Source organism: Babylonia areolata, chromosome 25 (assembly GCF_041734735.1).
Source record: "Babylonia areolata isolate BAREFJ2019XMU chromosome 25, ASM4173473v1, whole genome shotgun sequence".
NCBI lineage: Eukaryota > Metazoa > Mollusca > Gastropoda > Neogastropoda > Buccinidae > Babylonia > Babylonia areolata.
Window position 1 is genome coordinate 13681777 of NC_134900.1, and position 21761 is coordinate 13703537.

The following is a 21761-nucleotide window of genomic DNA, read 5'->3' on the forward strand; positions in this document are numbered from 1 at the left end:
TGTTTCAGCACATTGCCACTGTTGTATTTGTATTTGTATTTCTTTTAATCACAACAGATTTCTCTGTGTGAGATTCGGGCTGCTCTCCCCAGGGAGAGCGCGTCACTACACTACAGCGCCACCCATTTTTTTGTATTTTTTCCTGTGTGCAGTTTTTTTGTTTTTTTTCCCTATTGAAGTGGATTTTTCTACAGAATTTTGCCAGGAACAACCCTTTTGTTGCCGTGGGTTCTTTTACGTGTGCTAAGTGCATGCTGCACACAGGACCTCGGTTCATCATCTCATCTGAATGACTAGCGTCCAGACCACCACTCAAGGTCTAGTGGAGGGGGAGAAAATACCGGCGGCTGAGCCGTGATTCGAACCAGCGCGCTCAGATTCTCTCTCGTTTCCTAGGCGGACGCGTTACCTCCAGGCCATCACTCCACTTTCTGCTCTGTTGTCTTCCTTAGCAGTGGAGGCACGTGCTTCTTTGCCTTGTATGAGGGCTTCCTTTTAGCCACAAATTAATCAGTCTTAACTCACTCGGGACAACAAGTTTTCTCCCTTGCTTTTCCCCACAGATGGCCCATTTATAAGGGTTTGGAAAAAAATTACAAAAAATACAAAATACTGTGTAAGAAAATGAAACTTTCAGAACTGGTTTATTACGTGTTGAGTTATTACATATAAAAAAAAAAATCAAATTTCTCATCTTATTTTTACAGTTTTGCCATATGTAGAAAATACTGCCAATTTTTCACCCCGAATCACCATACCCATGCTCGCTTTCTGCATTAAATTCGCTTTCTTCTTTGTCATCATCCACCTCTTTAATGTCCGACCCTTCAATTTGTAGCATTTCAAGTACTTCGGCAAACCTAAAACGTTGCCGTCACTGCCTTGTTCTGTTCAAAACATTCTGAGAAGAGCCCGCTTTGCTAACAGGCTGGCACGTGAGCAGACGACCGGTCAGTGACTTTGTCAGTGTGTGTGCGAGACAGGCCACACATCCCAGGCTGACCAATCATACTGTTCGATTGTGGAGTGACCCAGAATAGCGCACTCTGCTTGGCTAATCACAAAATCACGTGTACAGCGCATGATGGAATTTTACTTTTGGAGAATGCTATTCCATTCCTTCGTCTGAATCCGAATATGTTTTGTGTAGGAATGCGTGAGCATTCCTTCGTCCGGAGAGAGTTAATCAAAACACACCAGAAAAGCTACCACTGTCAATAGTCTCAACACATGGGGGGAACAAGTCTGCTAGTCTGCTGCTTGAAAGACAGCCACCCATTGGCAGAAATCTGGGGGTTGTCTTCCCGTGAGTTTTAGTCTGACCATTTTCAACGTAAAATTTTGAAATTGTCCAGTGAAAGCCGAGACAAGGCAAATTAAAAGTTAATCCATTTTGCCTCATGAAAATGAAAAATGAAATTATTAAGTAATGCAAATAGTTCAGTCAGGACATTGTGAGACTGATAAGAGTTTTTTGAACATTTAATTATATACAAGCCTAATTTAATCATTCCAAAAAGTGATTTTGTTTTTGAAAACTGAAAGGGATAGAAGCTTGCACCAAATTAGGTGTAATTTTTGATTTGACAGAAACTTGATTCTGACATTGAGCACCCCCCCCCCCCCCCAAAAGAAAGTTGATATATAGAGGGAGTTTACACACTTTCTTCCATAGTAATTATACATAATTATATTCAAATGATTTGAATATGCTGAATTAGTTTACACATTATCTGATTTATAGCAATTGTAGTGATGTTTAAGAAAATGAATATGGTTTTCATACTTTAAACTTGTCATAACACCCCCCCGCCCCCCCCCCCCCTCATGTTTTGGCTTACGTGTTGACAAAGTCAGTCTACGTATTAACCATGTTTAGTTGTCTGTGTGTCCGTCTGAATGTATGCATGTATGTGTATGTGTTTGTCAGTGGTAAGCTCTAATAAGTGAGCTGTAGCAATGGCATGTTTCCAACAGCCCCCCCCCCCCCCCCCCCCCCCCCCCCCCCTGCCCCCCCATCACATACAAATATGGTATTGGTATGAGGTGGGTACTGTTTATAACTGATAAATTACGGAAATCAAATGATTTTTTTTTTTAAAGAGTCGGTACAATGAATGCTAAAAGAAATAATGCATCAGCAGTCTATCCATATTCTTTTTTTTACCTCGCCATCAAGAATGACCAAAGAAAAAAAAACAAAAAAACAACTTAAGTGATGGAAAAATCTTATCATTTCCATTGAAAGCAGTCCTATTTGCACTGATTGGTATTTCATCATTTTATTATCCAGGCAAATTTTGCCACTGTACTAGTTCTCCTTCTTCTTCTTCTGCGTTCGAGGGCTGCAACTCCCACTTAAGCTTTTCCTGGTCTTTATCATGCCTTTCTAGCTTGGATACTTCATAAGGAAAGCTGCAAGTTACATAGGTCTGTGAAATATAAGTGTAGCATGTGCATAGGTCTGTATTCTCTTTCTGTTTCTGTTTCTTTTACTGAGTCACAGCATGTACAATTTCAAAGATCCTCGTGCAGGGAATTAGAGATGACCCCTACACACACACCTCATCCCTCACCCGTCCTCATCCCGCCTCCCCCTCCCCACACACCCATATCCCAACCCCTTTCAAAGAGAATAAAAGAGAGAGAGAGAGAGAAAAAAAGAGGACTCCAATGGCAAAAGCATAATAAGACATTCTTCCTCTTTTGGGGATTGATTGAACATGAAGCAAGGTGTTTGAGCCAGTGGCAGATATATGATGCAGATGTACATTCCAAACAGCACAGAGCAGTTGGTAGAGAAGAGGTGATAGACTGTCAGACTTATTCTGTGAGTCTGTTGCTGGGGGGAAGCTGGCAGACTTATTCTGTGAGTCTGTTGCTTGGGGTAGGAGGCAGACTTATTCTGTGAGTCTGTTGCTCGGGGAAGGAGGCAGACTTATTCTGTGAGTCTGTTGCTCGGGGTAGGAGGCAGACTTATTCTGTGAGTCTGTTGCTGGTGGAAGGAGGCAGACTTATTCTGTGAGTCTGTTGCTGGGGGAAGGAGGCAGACTTATTCTGTGAGTCTGTTGCTGGGGGAAGGAGGCAGACTTATTCTGTGAGTCTGTTGCTGGGGGGAAGCTGACAGACTTATTCTGTGAGTCTGTTGCTGGGGGAAGGAGGCAGACTTATTCTGTGAGTCTGTTGCTGGGGGGAAGGAGGCAGACTTATTCTGTGAGTCTGTTGCTCGAGGAAGGAGGCAGACTTATTCTGTGAGTCTGTTGCTGGGGGAAGGAGGCAGACTTATTCTGTGAGTCTGTTGCTGGGGGTAGGAGGCAGACTTATTCTGTGAGTCTGTTGCTGGGGGGAAGCTGACAGACTTATTCTGTGAGTCTGTTGCTGGGGGAAGGAGGCAGACTTATTCTGTGAGTCAGTTGCTCGGGGAAGCTGGTAGACTTATTCTGTGAGTCTGTTGCTCGGGGTAGGAGGCAGACTTATTCTGTGAGTCTGTTGCTGGGGGGAAGCTGGCACTTATTCTGTGAGTCTGTTGCTGGGGGTAGGAGGCAGACTTATTCTGTGAGTCTGTTGCTGGTGGTAGGAGGCAGACTTATTCTGTGAGTCTGTTGCTGGGGGAAGCTGGCAGACTTATTCTGTGAGTCTGTTGCTCGGGGAAGCTGGCAGACTTATTCTGTTGTTGCTGGTGGTAGGAGGCAGACTTATTCTGTGAGTCTGTTGCTCTGGGAGACTTATTCTGTGAGTCTGTTGCTGGGGGAAACTGGCAGACTTATTCTGTGAGTCTGTTGCTGGGGGAAACTGGCAGACTTATTCTGTGAGTCTGTTGCTGGGGGAAACTGGCAGACGTATTCTGTGAGTCTGTTGCTTGGGGAAGGAGGCAGACTTATTCTGTGAGTCTGTTGCTGGGGGAAGGAGGAGGATGAAGATGGAAGTATGTACAGAATGAGGAGGAAGGGTATTACTGTTTAGTCAGTTTGTGTCATATGTGTTCATGTGACATGATTTTGTGTATGTGTGTTTGTGCATTTGCATGTTTGCTGATATACACTTAAACGTGTGTGTGTGTGTGTTGTGTGTGTGTGTGTTGTGTGTGTGTGTGACATTATGTGCATAGATAGATAGATATATAGATAATATGGGATATATAGATAGATAATATAGGAAGCTTTCTAATTTTCTGATTCCCTTTTCAGATACTGATCGTCAGAATTCGGTGCAGAAGATCAGTGTGGGTGGTATGAGCGATGAGGTAAGACATCAAACTTAAAGCAGCAGATTCTTTAGAAATGTGAAATTGATAGGTAAATAACCATTCAGAACCAAGTTGAGTGCAACGAAAGATGAGCTGAATTATAACTGTGCCTTAAAACTATGATTTTCAGCAGCAAGCTTTTAGGTGATGAGATCCTTATTGTTTTGTTTTCTGTTAAAACCACTGCACAGTGAGGGGTGAACAGAAAAAAATAAAGTCACATTCACGCCTATATTTTTGCAGAAAACACTCATACAAGCTCACATTCTACAAATGGGTTTTTATATGTATAGAGGGTAGGAATGCAGTTTGGGCAAGACACTCTCCACTATTATCAAATTGTTGCCCAGATAGTCAGGACAGCAGTTGGCTCATCCACTATTCTAATGGTCATAGTCAGACACGACTGACAATCATACGTAAGTGTTCAGATACACTGCAAGCCTAAGACATTATCTGACACTGTAAAATGCAGGAACAATAAGTTGAATGTGTTCAGTACTTCTTCTCACTGTCTGTGAAGTTGATGAAGTCATGACAACAGTTTGTCAATAGGCAGTTCCTTTCAAATGTGTTTTGATTTATTTTACAACATGAAGTTTGATTTATTTAACGAGCCTGTAGTTTGTTTTATTGTACAAGCATGTGGTTTGATTTGTTGTACAAGCCTATTATCATTATTTAAAAAAAAAAATTATTATATATATATATTTTGTTATTTTTACTTTATTTATTTTATTTTATTTTTTTATTTTTTTTAATTTATTTATGTTTTTTGCTTTGTTTTTTTTTGTTTTGTTTTTGGGTTTTTTCACCCAAGGCCTGACTAAGCGCGTTGGGTAACGCTGCTGGTCAGGCATCTGCTTGGCAGATGTGGTGTAGCGTATATGGATTTGGCCGAACGCAGTGACGCCTCCTTGAGCTACTGATACTGATACTGCACAAGCCTGCAAATTGATTTATTGTACAAGCCTGTAGTCTGAATGAAAACATTGACTAGCAGTGATGTTGGACTGTCTGCCAGCTGATGATTTTCGTTGCTGTGTTCACAGGAGGGGCCAGATCTGCCATCCAGGAACTACAAACCTGAAGGTACGGAGTGACTGTGTGCTAGCATTTCAGTTGTCTTCAACACCGCTCAGTGTGACTGGTCTGACTGGTAAACCTGATTAAATGTTTGTGAAAGATACACTATTCTGACTAATTAATGTTCGCTGGTTTGAGTTATGCTGCAATGGCCAGAAAGGGGGGGGCGGGGCGGGGGGGAGATAAATGTCTCTAAATTATTTCTTACTCTGTGTGTGTGTATGTGCGCGCACACGTGCGTGCATGTGTATGCCATGTGTGCAGTTTGAAGATGAAAAAAAAATTTGCTTGATTTTTCCGTCAGTGCAGCGTGGAAGTGCAAAGTGTATGAACAAGCCGAATATGTTAAGGATGTGGATGACAGAGGTTGAGAGGCCTCCCTACATTTATCCAGTACATGTAAATGTTTGTGTCTCTACCCATGGTTCCCATCCCTTGAAATTTGCCAGCAAACATTCCGTGCTGTCTCTTGCTTTTTGCAGTCCAAAGAAGTCCGATCCACATTCTGTTTTTTTTACGTGTATGACAGAAATCTCCTCGCTTCCAAACTCCCCCACCACGAAGGCCGCCCCCCAAGCTCAGGAGCCCATCATTGTCACCCACCCCGTCTCCATAGTCGCTGCCGCTGCCGCCACCAAAGTCTCTCCCACCTCCCCCAAGTCCCCCACCACCTCCCAACCCCCCTTCGCCGACAAGAACCGCGACCGCGCCCCCCAGCCCCTGCCCACCACCACCACCCAGGGGGTGCAGGTGGTTCGAGCCCGGTCGGCGGGGCATGTGGTGTCCTCGGGGGCCATGGTGAGGGCCATATCCTCGGGCCAGCCAGGTAGCCCCAGACCCGTGGGTCCAGGCCACCAAGAACCCCGACTCGTGGCTCCCATCCAGCAGCAGCAGCATCAGCACCCCAGGCCTGTCGGCCATCAGACCATGCCCCCTGGAATGGTGTCCGTCATGGTTGGAGCGTCACATCATCAGGTATGGTACTTTTGTTTCTTTTAAAAAAAAAAATTCTTCTCTGTTTTTTTTCATCTGGCAAATAATAAATGTACATTTGATAACATGTGAGTTTCAATAAAGCGAAGTTCATTTTGATTCCGTGACATCATCAGTAGCATCACATCATCAGGTGTGGTACCTTTTGTTTTTAGAAATTCCGTAAATAATAAATCAGTAAATCATTTTGATTCTGTCGCATCGTCATTATCTCTCCCTTTTTTTTTCTTCCTTTTTTTTTTCACAAATGATGAATGTACATGTAATAGAATTAAGTATCAATTAAGCAAATTTCATTTTGATTCTGTCGCACTATCAGTATCTCTGGGTTTTTTTTGTTTCTTCCGCAAATAAGAAATCTTCAAATGATAACATGTGAGTATCAGCAAAGCAAAGTTCATTTTCATTCTGTCGCATCATCACCATCTCGCAAATGAAAAATGTACATGTAATAAAATGTAAGTATCAGTTAAGCAAATTTCATTTTGATTCATGATAGACACACAAGTATTGTACCTTCACTAGTTTGAAGAGTGCTTTCATTATTGTTGGCAGCTGTTAATAAAGACATCAGACATTGTTCATTATATTCCAGCTGATACGGCCTTTTTCATGTTATCTTTTTGTGTGGCTTTGAAGGGTTTTTTTTTTGGTTTTTTTATCCTGTTTTATATGAGGTAATCTGGGGGGTGATAAATTAAGCAGAAAGGCTGACATTCTCAGCACAGCCTAGTCTTATTTGCCTTAAGGAGCTTGATAGTAAAGATATCAAGAACTGTGAACTGTGTTGTTTTACGGGTTACAGACACACACACACACACACACACACACACACACACACACACACACACATATATATATATATTTTTTTGTGACAGTTGTTAGTTGTTTTGCATTATACATGGCTTCACACGCACACACACACACACGCATACACACACACACACACACACACACACACACACACACAAACACATACACACACATATATATATATATTTTTTTTTTTTTGGGGGGGGGGTGACAGTTGTTAGTTGTTTTGCATTAAACATGGCTTCACACACACACACACACACACACACACACACACACACACACATATATATATCTCTCTATATTTTTTTTTTTTTTTTTTTTTTTTTGTGACAGTTGTTAGTTGTTTTGCATTAAACATGGTTGAAATTTTGATTCAGTTAAGTAGTTTTGATTCGTGACCCTCTACAGTGAGACTGTTGTTTTCTGTTTTACACGATTGAAAACGTTTATTTAGTTGGACGAGTTTATAAACAAGTCATGTGCGGTCGGCTGGACAATATATACATATATATATAAAGTGACGACGTGACTTGTCCAATCAGCAGCCCACCCCTCACAGACAGCCGGTGCTGGTGAAGTCGGCAGATACCCGGTCCCTGGGCCGCCCCACCCAGCCCGTCGTCATCCACATGCACAACAAAGGACCGGCACCCAGACACCAGGGACCTATGATGATGCAGCACCACTCACACCCAGGTGGGTCCATGCTGGGAACAGATGATACAGCAATGCTGTGTTACCTGTGAAATTTGATTTTTTTTTGTTTGTTTCAGTTTTAGTTTCTCAAGGAGGCGTCACTGCATTCGGACAAATAAATCCATATATGCTACACCGTATCAGCTTGATTTTTTTGTTTCAGTTTTAGTTTCTCAAGGAGGCGTCACTGCGTTCGGACAAATAAATCCATATATGCTAAACAGTATCTGCTAGTTAGATGCCTGACAGAAGCATAACCCAACATGCTTAGGCCTGGAGTGCATGAATGTGATGTTTGTGTATCTTTCAGAGTGGTTTTCTTCTACAGAATTTGCCAGAGTACAAATTTTTTTGTTGTTGATTGTTCTTTTTCAGTGCGCATAGTGCATGCTACACACGGGGCCTCAGTTTATCACCTTACCCAAATGAATAGATGCAATGTGGAGTGGTGGCCTAGAGGTAACGCGTCCGCCTAGGAAGCGAGAGAGAATCTGAGCGCGCTGGTTCGAATCACGACTCAGCCGCCGATATTTTCTCCCCCTCCACTAGACCTTGAGTGGTGGTCTGGACGCTAGTCATTCGAATGAGACGATAAACCGAGGTCCCGTGTGCAGCATGCACTTAGCACACGTAAAAGAACCCACTTCAACAAAAGGGTTGTTCCTGGCAAAATTCTGTAGAAAAATCCACTTCGATAGGAAAAACAAATAAAACTGCACGCAGGAAAAAATACAAAAAAAATGGGTGGCGCTGTAGTGTAGCGACACGCTCTCCCTGGTGAGAGCAGCCCGAATTTCACACAGAGAAATCTGTTGTGATGAAAAGAAATACAAATACAAATACAAAAATGTTTAATTTTCCAGTGGAACCTGGAAGAAAGACTGAGAGCAGGAATTGAGTCCAGACACTGTGTTGGCAGATAAGTGTCTTAAAGCCTGAACCGGACTATAAATGGCGGGCGATTTGAATCAAGCCAGTTTCTCACCAGAGTCTGACACTGTGACGTCAGTGAAGGTTTATTCAAAATAAAAGCCTAATAAAGCTACGGTTTGGCTTCATTTATGGCAGAGAGCGAGATTTGCCTAGCAGCTTCCAATCTAGACCTGAATTGACTTTGGAAAGTACAAAATGTGTCAGCTACACGTAATACAAAATTTGAATGCAGAGAAAAGGGGCGGAGCTAGAGCCGTTTGTGTTTGCGCTAGACGTGTCTGTCAGATAAAAATAGCACCAGCACGTGGTACTGTCCGGTGAGAATTGGAAAGCATGCAGACAGCCCCTCGACGTTGGCAACCGTAAACGACCACATTGTGTGGCAGGAGTACACGGATATCTTTCTCCGCTAACAGTGAGTCGGTCTTTGTTTTGCTTTCACCTCCCACATGTTTACATTTCTACCGGACACGTGCTCGCGCTTTTTATAGATAAACTCCGCCCCTTTCCCTTTTATGGATAGGCTCTAGTGCGCATGCGCAACCGAAACCTTGCTCTCGGGAGTTAAGACTTTAACCTCTTACACTGCGCTGTTGACGTACAGCGTACGTCATGAAATGCCGCTCACCAGTGCTGTATTGACGGTACACCGTAAGTGGACCTGGACACTGTTGCACAGCCTTGACAGTGTGTGTAGTTGATCACAACAGTCACAAGAAAGACTGGTTGATATCTGCTTGATGTTGTAGCACCTACATAATGGAATGACAGTCCCTTTTTTTTATTATTGCATTTTATGGAGTTTTTGTGTCAGATTGACTCATTATTTAAACATGTGAGTATTAAAAACTAAATTTTGGTTCATTTTCCTTTCATTTGATATATACTTTTATGCACTTAACTTCAGTAATTTTTTTTTTAATATAAGCAAATTAAAATCATTGGCATGTTTTTCTGGAAATTTTCTCAGCATAGGCAATAGCAAAACGTACTAGCAGTGAAGGGGTCAATCATTCTGCCATCTCCCTCTCGATTTTTAACCAATAGATATTGACAGGTGATCTTGTGATAAGGTTAACAGTACACATAAACACTACAAATTCATTTGTACAATCACAGGCTTATTGCGCAGGTGTTTGTTATGAGCCAGTGCTTGTACAAATGAATTTCCAAAAGAATTGATAAAGTATTTTTGATTTGATTTGATTGATTTGGACAGATAAAATCAACAGGATAGATTGACATCAGTACTCAAAAAAGAAAAAAAAAATCAGTACTCAAAAAAGAAAAAAAAAATCTTTATGTGTTTTCTGACAGGGGGGTTTGCAGGTAAACTTTAACATTTTTTCTTAGCAACCCCAAGTAGTATGAGAGCCAAACTTGGTAGCATGGTTGGTAAGAAGAAGAGCAGGCCATGCCTAAAATATCAGTCCTTGAGCAATAGAGTTTAAGAGTTTTGAGTTCTCCTCTTTTTTTTTCTTTTTTTTTTTTTTTTTTTTGTTTGTTCTTTTTTGTTGTTGTTTTTGTTATTGATAATATTTATCCATGAATTTCATTTCAAAATCTCTTCTTTTGAAAAAAAACATGTTATCAGTTTGGTGTATATGTATAAACTGTATCTTGGTACAATGACTGTGACTTGCCAATCCACAGAAACAAGATTCAACAGGAAGAGCATTTTGAACTACCTTATTCCTTGTAGAAGAGGTTCACAGAGAGGTAAAACCCCATGCTGAACATATCGCTTTGTAATGCACCCTGCTGATCAACATGACCCTGACAATCGACAACACATGTCGTGTTTTTTACTTGACACTTCACAGAGGGCATGTCACACTGAAATTTGGAACTTTAGAATGTACATCAGTGATTCTGTTCCCTGCCCTTTCTCCCGTGAGACATCTGTATCAAGTGACGGGCGCAATAGCCGAATGGTTAAAGCATTGGACTTTCAGTCTGAGGGTCCCGGGTTCGAATCACGGTGACGGCGCCTGGTGGGTAAAGGGTGGAGATTTTTACGATCTCCCAGGTCAGCATATGTGCAGACCTGCTAGTGCCTGAATCCCCTTCGTGTGTATATGCAAGCAGAAGATCAAATACGCACGTTAAAGATCCTGTAATCCATGTCAGCGTTCGGTGGGTTATGGAAACAAGAACATACCCAGCATGCACACCCCCGAAAACAGAGTATGGCTGCCTACATGGCGGGGTAAAAACAGTCATACACGTAAAAGCCCACTCGTGTGCATACGAGTGAATGGAGAAGAAGAATCTGTATCAGGTCTTCTTATTTTTTTTTCAGCTGTAGATACAAAAAAAGCTTCTGTAAAAAAAAAAAAAAACTTGCTAGTCTCTGACTCTTCCTACCCCCTCTCTTCGATGCATATTTTCATGTGAACCCCTTCACTTGGGGCTGAGACGTAATTGTGAATAAACCATTCTGATTTCAGTTCCAGCTTTCCGCTTCCCCCCTTCTTCCCCCTAAAATCATGGCTTCTTCTGTCCCCCTGTCATGCTCACAAGTTGTTTCCTTCAGTCAGCATGGCAGTAGAAACTTGACTGTGGATGTGACTGCTTTGTTCATTATCTCTGATGGTCTGCATATATTTTTTTTTTTTAATGCTCAAAATGTGATGAAGGAGTCATGTTTGAAGAGTTTGAATATAACCCCTTATCTGAGCTTAGTCCCTTGGGGATAAGTTTCCCTTAATAAGTTGCAAAAAGATAATTGTCACATGCTTTTTGATAATGATGAAACGGGTGTGAAATGACGTGCAGAGGATGAGCACAGACAAACAAGTGTGGGTTGAACAGGGGTATCTGGATTTGTTTTTTTTTGAGTTGTTAGCAAGTCTTGTGCTTCAAATTAGCATGAATATAAGACTAGTCTGTGTGTAATATCAGGAAGCTTGAAAAACAAGATTTGGGATTCTGGTTTTAAGCGTCACAAGTCTTTGCCCTCCATTTGGCTTTCTTCCCTGCAGTTTATTGGACATGCTTTACGGTTTTCATTTGATGTGATATCAGTGATTGAGATCTTGAGTTTGTAACCCTTGCCTAAAGGAGAGAGACAGCCTTAAATCTAGGGTGATAGTTATGAAGAGACAGAAATTATTGGACAAAGTCTGTAAATGTGTTTTGGTTTGTTTCAAAGACTGAACATTACCTTCCAGTTAAGTGGACAAGGGAGAGGGGATAGGACAGTGATCAACATTAGTGGAAGTGAGTTCGTATTGAGAGAAAAATTTTTTAAATTTTATTGATGTGCGTTTGATGTCATTGTTATTGACATAATAACAATGACATTAACAACAATAACAACAGCAGTAATAAAAATATTAATAACAACAATATTAATAATCAGGATGCTACTGATAACAACAATAATAATGATAATATACATTTATAAAAGCGCCTACCATGCGAATGTATGAATAAGACACAGAAATATAATTTTTTTTTAATTGCTAAGAACTGTGGAGAATACTGAGGGGATGATGACCATTCCAGGAATGAGAGGACAGCACGCAGTGCCTGGCCAGGTTGTGGGGGGCCCAGGACAGAAAATTATCTGTGAGTACCTGGCTGGTTTTGTTGGTTTGTTTGTTTGTTTTCTTCATTTGGAAAAAAGATGGGAGACAGACAGAGGCAGAAAGAGAGACAGATGCTGACAGACACACAAAGTCGCTGCAGGAGAGAGAGAGAGAGAGAGAGATTTAACTGCACAAAACTAAATTTAAATGTATTTGTATATATATATGTGTATGTACATAATTATGTGTGTGTGTGTGTATGTCTGGACTCTGTGTGTGAACTGTAAAAAAACTGTAATATATCTCGACAGTGTGTTTGTGTTCACATATATGTGTGTGTGTGTGTGCGTGCATGTAGTCAACTGAACAGTACAAAAGCAAACCAGAGGGGGGTCATGCATATACACATAAAGGGTACTGTGCAATACCCACACCATGGCTTGTTCAGGCTCAGTCCCATGAAGCTGTGTTCCATTATGCCCCCCTCCCTGGGTATTGTTATTTTTGGCACAGTGGTTGTTTGGTGCTCTTCCTTTTGCTGGTTGGCCATTTTTGTGTTTTGAAGGGGATAAGTGGTAACACTATGCTCTCCAGGTAGATAAAGTGGTAACACTATGCTCTCCAGCTGGATAAAGTGGTAACACTATGCTGTCCAGCTGGATAAGTGGTAATACTATGCTCTCCAGCTGGGTAAGTGGTAACACTATGCTGTCCAGCTGGATAAGTGGTAACACTATGCTCTCCAGCTGGATAAGTGGTAACTCTATGCTCTCGAGGTGGATAAGTGGTAACACTATGCTCTCCAGGTAGATAAGTGGTAACACTATGCTCTCCAGCTGGATAAGTGCTAACACTATGCTGTCCAGCTGGATAAGTGGTAACACTATGCTGTCCAGCTGGATAAGTGGTAACACTATGCTCTCCAGGTAGATAAAGTGGTAACACTATGTTCTCCAGGTAGATAAGTGGTAACACAATGGTCTCCAGGTGGATAAGCGGTAACACTGTGCTGTCCAGGTAGATAAGTGGTAACACTATGCTCTCCAGCTGGATAAGTGGTAACACTATGCTCTCCAGGTGGATAAGTGGTAACACTATGCTCTCCAGCTGGATAAGTGGTAACACTATGCTCTCCAGGTAGATAAGTGGTAACACTATGCTCTCCAGCTGGATAAGTGGTAACTCTATGCTCTCCAGCTGGATAAGTGGTAACACTATGCTCTCCAGCTGGATAAGTGGTAACACTATGCTCTCCAGCTGGATAAGTGGTAACACTATGCTCTCCAGCTGGATAAGTGGTAACACTATGCTCTCCAGGTAGATAAGTGGTAACACTATGCTGTCCAGCTGGATAAGTGGTAACACTATGCTCTCCAGCTGGATAAGTGGTAACACTATGCTCTCCAGCTGGATAAAGTGGTAACACTATGCTGTCCAGGTGGATAAGTGGTAACACTATGCTGTCCAGGTGGATAAGTGGTAACACTATGCTCTCCAGGTAGATAAGTGGTAACACTATGCTCTCCAGCTGGATAAAGTGGTAACACTATGTTCTCCAGGTAGATAAGTGGTAACACAATGCTCTCCAGGTGGATAAGTGGTAACACTGTGCTCTCCAGGTAGATAAGTGGTAACACTATGCTCCCCAGGTAGATAAATGGTAACACTATGTTCTCCAACTATGTTCACCAGCTGTATTTCATTTGTACCAATGTGTGCGCAACTATACTATCAAAGAACCCGAAGTAAAGTTGGTGAATTCAGTCTGAATTAAAAGATGCTACTTTAGGGGCAGGACTTCATTACGATTATATCAAAGAGTGTGTGTACTTTATGTGTTCTTTCATGCAAGTTCATATCCCCATGCTACTAACTTTGAATTGATCATAGGCAGTGTGGATTTAAGAGATGGGCATGTTTTGTTACCAGTTTTATTGACTCACTTGTGTAAACAATGAGTCTATGTTTTAACCTGGTGTTCAGTTGTCTGTGTGTCCGTTGTAAACTTTAACATTGACATTTTCTCTGCAAATACTTTGTCAGTTGACACCAAATTAAGCATAAAAATAGGAAAAATTCAGTTCTTTCCAGTCATCTTTTTTAAAACAATATTGCACCTCTGGGATGGGCACAAAAAATACAAAATGAAGCCTAATTATATGCAGACTGCATTTACTGTTATATTTATATTTTTTTGTATTCTCTAAACCTGGCACTTTGATCTGATATTCTGACCCAACAACAAGAGCAGTCATTATTATCATTTTTTGTTCAAACAGAAACTTCTTTTGCTAAGCATGGAAGTTTTATTTATTTTGCAAACGTTTTGGTGCAGATAGTAAAAAAGGGAAATTACTCTGTAATTAATGCTAGGGGATTTAATTTGCTTTAAACTGATCTTTCTCATCTTAAACATTACATTTTGAAATTATACTCAATACATAAAAAGCTTGGATTTTTATTTTTTTTATTTTTTTTTTAAGTGTATCACAAGTGAGTCTTGAAGGCCTTGCCTCTCTTGTTATTGTTTTTGTAACATGTGCAGACTATAGAGGTGGTTGTGGCAGAATTGGTTAAATGGATTTCTGATTCAGTATTCTCTGGTGAGCAGGGTTCAACACCCTTTTTCAGTATGGTGTTGTATCCTTGGGGAAAGGCACTTTACTCCGATTTTCCTCACTGCACCCAGATGTGAATGGGTACTTGACTTTGGTCAGAGAAGGTTAACTTGCTCTGGACGATGGAATGCTATAGCGTTCCTGATGTAAGGTAGCGTTCCGGACAACGGAACGCTATAGCGGTTTCGACAAATTTTTTCCACGCTTTCCTCATGGGGTAGCATAACAATTTCAGCTACACCGGGCATTGTGAATGTGTCAAGGGTCGAATGGAAAGTTTCTTCATAAGATTCTGTAACGACACACTCCGCAGCGAGCCAGCAAGTTCAAGACCCCCACATGATAAGCTAATCTGCATACGTATCGAAAATACATCGCAGGCGATACAAGTGGAAATTTTTGGAGCAAACTAGATCACAACAGTGGCTTTTACCACTGCTGAAGTGATTGAAATGCTTCGGACTGAAGGTTTTGACATTGACAAGGATGATCAAAACATTGAATAAAGTATCTGCAGTGAAGAAAGCTACCAGCAAGAAAATACTGATAGTGACTCAGCTTCTGAGGGCAGTGAAGAGGGAGGGGGTTGGCGTTCACACGACATGAGGAGAGGGGTCAGTGGGTCACGTACAGTGAGTTTCATTCAGTTACTTTATGTTTTGTATTTTTTGTGATTTTTTTTTTTCCTAACCCAAACAAATGGGTCGTCTGTGGGGAAAAGCAAGGGAGAAAACTATTCGTTCAGAGTGAATTAAGATAAAGTAGAGAATTGAGTCCCATCTTCCCTTAACAAAGTGGATATGAAATCACTGCCCCTATGAGACTGGAAAAAGGCTTTGAGACCCTTAACCTTAACTCACTCGGGACGACAAGTTTTCTGCCTTGCTTTTCCCCACAGACGGCACATTTGTAAGAATTGGAAAAAAAATTACAAAAAATACAAAATACAGAGTAAGAAAATGAAACTTTCAGAACTGGTTTATTACTTGTTGAGCTATTACATATATTTAAAAAAAATCAAATTTCTCATCTTATTTTTACAGTTTTGCCATATGTAGAAAATACTGCCTATTTTTCACCCCGAATCACCATACCCATGCTCGCTTTCTGCATTAAATTCGCTTTCTTCTTCATCATCATCCACCTCTTTAATGTCTGACCCTTCAGTTTGTAGCATTTCAAGTACTTCGGCAACCCTAAAACGTTGCCGTCACTGCCTTGTTCTCTTCAAAACATTCTGAGAAGAGCCCGCTTTGCAAACAGGCTGGCACGCGAGCAGGCAACCGGTCAGTGACTTTGTCAGCGTGTGTGCGAGACAGGCCACACATCCCAGGCTGACCAATCATACTGTTCGATTGTGGAGTGACCCAGAATAGCGCACTCTGCTTGGCTAATCACAAAATCATGTGTACAGCGCATGATGGAATTTTACTTTCGGAGAATGCTATTCCATTCCTTCGTCCGAATCCGAATACGTTTTGTGTAGGAATGTGTGAGCATTCCTTCGACCGGAGAGAGTTAAAAAAACAACAACAAACAATCAATTTGTTTAATGTACAGACTTGACAGGCCGTCCAGACCGTGTTCGAGGCCCCAAGAACATGCCACCTGGATGGGGGACCCAGGGAAAGAACCACCGTGGCGGCACCTACCTGTAGTGGTGGTGGAGCACTTTCAGTTCCTACAGCTCCTGCACACAACACTCTTCCCTGCCTTACCTCCCTTCAGGACCCAGCTTGGCCTGCTTGTGTGTAGTCGCTTTGTGGTGTCAAACACCATGGATAAGTACAGACCTGAGTATAATTTGACTCGTTTCGTCATTTGGCTCACTTGAATGTGTTCCAGATGTGTTAGAAATCTCATAGTAAATTTTTTTGTTTGTTGTGAAAACAGCGATTATGATGATAGTAATGATGATCACAAAAAAATGAGTAATTTACAATAAATAAAAAATAAAAAAGATTACTCGGTGAAACTAAAGTAACCAACAATCCCTGTTCAATGAAAATTATCCACACTGATTTTCTGACCACTTTGTAAAGTATACAAATTTTTTTAGAGTTCATGTGTATATACTTATGTATAGAAAATAGCTCCAAAACATGAAGTATTTTGTTTCTGTATACTATAGTCTAATATTTGTTCTGTTTTTTTGTGTGTGTTTTTTTTTGTTTTTTTGTTGTTGTTTTTTTTGTTTTTTCTTGTTTTTGTGATATATATGTCAGTAATCACAGTTGTTGTTGTTTTTTTGCTGTTAAAAATTTTTATCAAAGTGTTGTAAGCATTAGGTGGTGGGTAACACCCTTAACAGAAATTAGATGAAGAATATTGGTTGATGATGCATTAAATTTGCAGTTGGTGTTAAATCATGCACTTCAGAGCAACCACTGATTTTTCATTTCCCAGTCAAGAGTTTACTATGTTCACTTGCTGCCCACACAATGTCTGTCAGATCACAAGAAATTACAACACAAAATGAAATCAAAATTGGATCCAGAACAGTGGTTGGGGAGCTACATTACATGGAAATAGTCTGGCATAAAGACGTATTTAGCCGAGACACGCTAGCATCAAAGGAGTGCAACAACAACAACAAAAAAAAAGGTAGGAATGAGGTGACCAATTTTATCTCAGTACTATATTTTTTGGCAAAGTTGCTCTGGAAAGATAGACAGACAGACAGATAGATAGATAAGATAGATGAAAAATCATTGGTGGTGGTTTTGGTAGGCCAGATTTTGTGGGATTTTTCTCTGGTTTATCAATTGTGGTTGTTTTTTTGTTGTTGTTGTTTTTTTTTTTCTCTCTCTCTTTTTTTTTGACAATGGCCAGTTTTTCAACCCTGAAATATTCCTTTGAGATAACTGGGCCTCATTTTCTTTCACACATTAGGATTTTATTTTCCTGTCTTCTTTTGTTGTACTTGATGGGATATTCCAGAAACACAGCTGTGATTTTGTTTTAACTTAGAGCCTTGGGAATTGCTTGTACAGTTGTAGGTAGCCAAGCATTTCTTCTTTATGAAGTTACTTTGGGTTTGTTTTCATTACTTTCTGTTGTATGAAAGACTTTAGCAGTATCTCAGTGCTTATTAGATGAAGAAAGCTTATCATTCCAGCAGTTTATTTAAGCAGTTCATTATTTTTCCAATATTTAAAAAGTGAGTGGCATTCTTGAAGTGGTGTAGAGTGTCAGAAAAGCAGATTGCTGTGGAATCACTTATGTTGTACACCATGAATTGCATTCCCTGGTACCCATGCCTGATCTTGTAAGCTTGATTTAACATAAAAGTCTTGAAAAGTTAAGATTGGAGGTATGCATAATATCGTGAATGATTGAGAATTTTGAAAAGAGCTTCACATACGTTTGTAATTAGCTTTACAGTTTCAGAGGCCCTTTGAACTGATCTCTCTGGTAAGAGAACAAGGGTGTGCCTGTATACGTGTTTGTGTGTGAGGGGGGTATGTGTGAGTGTAGACTTTGTCTTGTAGTACTCTGATTCTGATAAATTCAAGGTCACAATCGTCTCTTGGAGCAAGCCCATATGCAGAATGTACAAATAATACACAGCATTGTGGAAAGCTTGCATGTACACATCATGTGTATGTGGCCAGAACAGTTGGTACACACAGTTTTATTTCATGAACCACACCATTCTTTGTTCCCATAACTTGATATCACATATTTTGGTGGAGGCTTCTGTATCTGAATTCTGTAATGCAGCTGATTTTAGTGCGAACAGTTATGATATACGGCAACAGCATTCTGCTTTTACTGGTGCTGTTTCTACTACTGCAACCGCTGTTGCTGCTTTTGCTGCTGCAGCTACCATGCTGCTGCCTATTATGGTGGAGGTTTACACATTTGTCCTTCGAGTATCCCAGTTAAACTTACATTCCATGGTTTGTGTTGTGATGTTTTTCTGTCACTTTCTTTTCTGAGGATGCTTATATAATTTTTTTTTTTTTTTTAAGAAAAAAAAAAAGAGGCCTGTATATAGTACTGACAGAAAAGTGTTGCCTTACAGTGATTCAACGTCTTAATTGATGGTGCTTGAATCTAGTTTCATAATTGAGAAAAAGAGAAAATATGTGACCATTGTTATCTACACAATTCACTTAGATTATGCTTCAGTCTTGGATAAAAGCATATATCTTTTCCAAAGTAATTGTGGGGAATCCCTAGGATCTTCTGTTATGTATTTGAAGAAGTAATTAGAAGTGACAAAGTGCATACAAAGGTGGTTTTTTGTTGTTGTTTTTATATCAATAGATCAGAACGTTTTCTTGATGGAATGAAGCTGATTTTATTTCCAAAAGCTAACTCTTCCTCTAACTAAAAAAAACTTTTTAAAGTTTAATAATAAAAAGCTGTGTCCGCTGTTAGCTTCACCTTCAGTCAGTTGGAAAGTTCTGAGCATTTTTATAACTTCAGTATATTATTATTGTCAGTGTTGAAATTAACAACAGCTGTTTACGTATGGATCATGGATGACAACTGTATACAGCATAGATCTGTGGGTGTTTTTTTTTTATTTATTTTTTTATTATTATTGTTTTTATGGAGTCCTGGCTTTTCGTTAACGTAATTCCTTTACTGCAGTAATAGAACCAGGGAATCAGTTTCTCCACAAACCCATATTTTGTATCCAAAAAATATATATTCATAGGAAATCTTTCTCTGCCATGCTTGTATTGTATTAATTGATTCGAGGAGTTTTGAATGTGGAAGTATATTTTTATTGTCTTTTGGTTGTCGATTCACGTGTTCTACCATTTCCACTGTTACACAGTTACCATATTGTCTTCTCAGTCGTGTGCCTTGGTATATTTCCTTTCATGGGATCACTGTTGGTTACAAATATGCATGTATATACATATCCTTACGCAATCTCTCTGTGATATATATATACACTATAATTTTTTTTTTTTTCTGTTTTTTTCTTTCTGTGTGTATTGTTGGATACTTTCAGTGAATCTTCAGTATTTGATTTTGATATTTGTTATCGGGTTTTACTCGATTTTTCTATTTTTAAATATAGGATGTAAAACGTGTGTGTGTGTGTGATAACTTTTCTGTTTTGAAATGACATACAATTTGGGGTGACGTTGACTGTGTGAACTGCTGAAAAGGTTGATCTGTTACCTGATCACAGTGAGAATCATTTCCTGGTAACAGTACTTCTGAGAGAAATGTCAGGTGCTACAAGCTGGACTGAAACATTGTGTGCCTGTTTTTTTCCAGCTCTCAGTGTTATCCTTGGGAGAAGTAGCATTCATGTGTCTGTGGTCATTTTTTCCCCACACTATCTTCTGGAGAATTAGGAGAAAGGGGGGGTGTGGGGGGGGGGGGGGATTGTGCAGTTAGCAGGGCTCCCACTGAGCAAAATCCAAACTCACTGAAATTGTTGGGGGGTCTGGCAGAATTTTTTTTTTTTTTTTTTTAACAAATTTACATTTGAAGTGGTGTAATCTGACGCAAATCGGAGCACATTTATAGCACTTAACTGCCATGATCATAAAATCTACAATTCATACAAAGCACCTCCAATCTTCCATCCATCCAGACAGAAAAGGCATTGATACATTCCAGCACTTCAGTTTTCACCTTCACAGCTTCACTAGTCTCACAGTAACAATATTCCCAGTTATCACTCTAACTCTTGACTTATTCAGTTCAGTTGCTCTTGCAGGTGTCAGTTGCATAAACTGATTTTGTTTTTTGCGGATTTTTTTTCTCTCTCACTGAATCATTTTTACTTTTTGTTGAAATCCGTAAATTCACTGAAAAATGTGGGAGCCCTGAGTTAGACTGGAGGTGGAAAGAGATGGATTTTTTTTTAATAAAGAGTAGCGGAGTGGATGCAGGTCTTTTTGGGAGAGAAAAAAATCGCACTGACCATTTTCCAGGACATGTCTTGTGAGAGTTGACCTGTATCTCATGAAAATAGAAAAGTTATGGCTTGAAAATCTTGTTGGTACTTCAGATTGTTTCAACAGTCCTGTGCATACACATTTATGGATACATGAAGCTATCTCCACTGATCAAAGCATTCCACTGAAGACAGTGTTTGTGAAGCAGCACTCAGCTTATAGTGCCTCTTGTTGCCTCCAGTAACTATTCCATTTACTTTGATGGACCCCACCCCACCCCACCCCACCCCGCTCCCCCATCCCCTGTTGCATCTCGACTTTGAATGTGTACTCACAATGTGTTACTGAGCATCAGATTTTTTTTTTTTTTTTTTTTTTTTTTGCACCAACAGTTATACATTCCAGATGGAAAAAAAGTGTTGGTTTTGTTACTTATTTTGGAAGATTTTTGTTGTGAAAATTAATCATTATATAATTTTGATTAGTTTGTAAGGGTTGGTAGAGTTTTGGAAGGAAGGGGGCCATACTTCCACCCCCTTGGGTTGTGTACCTTTGCAACCATAGCATCGATTCATTCAGCAGTTTTCCATCAGGCATTTTGTAAATACTCCTTTTTATGCAGTGATCTGTAATTTAGTGTTTTACTGGTATAACATTGTACCCAAAGAAGCATGAACATGAGCTGTTCACATTTTTGTCTGGCAGTGTCAAACGTACGTGTGTGTGTGTGTGTGATGAAATGTCTGCTGCAGTGTTTTCAGTCTGTTTTTTCAGCCATCTCAAACCAAGGGGTGAAAGTGAAAATTTACTGAGAAAGGAAATGGCCGATTAGGAAGGAAATAGTTTTCGAATCAAATCAATGTGGTATATAGGAAGGAAATAGTTTTCGAATCAAATCAATGTGGTATATCAAGTTGACGGATACAATAAATGAATGAAACCAACAGACCCAGATGTCAGCTGGGTC

General features: G+C 40.2%; 1 protein-coding gene across 3 annotated transcripts in view; it reads left to right on the forward strand.

The window, feature by feature from the left end:
- The window catches only part of LOC143299506 (uncharacterized), a 46879-nt gene extending 25398 nt beyond the window's left edge, over positions 1–21481 (forward strand). For 2 of the 3 annotated variants that reach the window (XM_076612761.1, XM_076612764.1), the window contains 6 exons: positions 4188–4243; positions 5299–5338; positions 5862–6307; positions 7684–7837; positions 12281–12343; positions 16482–21481. In XM_076612761.1, the coding sequence (XP_076468876.1) occupies positions 4188–4243; positions 5299–5338; positions 5862–6307; positions 7684–7837; positions 12281–12343; positions 16482–16579 (857 nt within the window). In that variant the 3' untranslated portion in view covers positions 16580–21481. The remainder of the gene's footprint in view (positions 1–4187; positions 4244–5298; positions 5339–5861; positions 6308–7683; positions 7838–12280; positions 12344–16481) is intronic. The other variant, XM_076612763.1, reaches the window with a different exon arrangement.
- Positions 21482–21761: the final 280 nt, after the last annotated feature.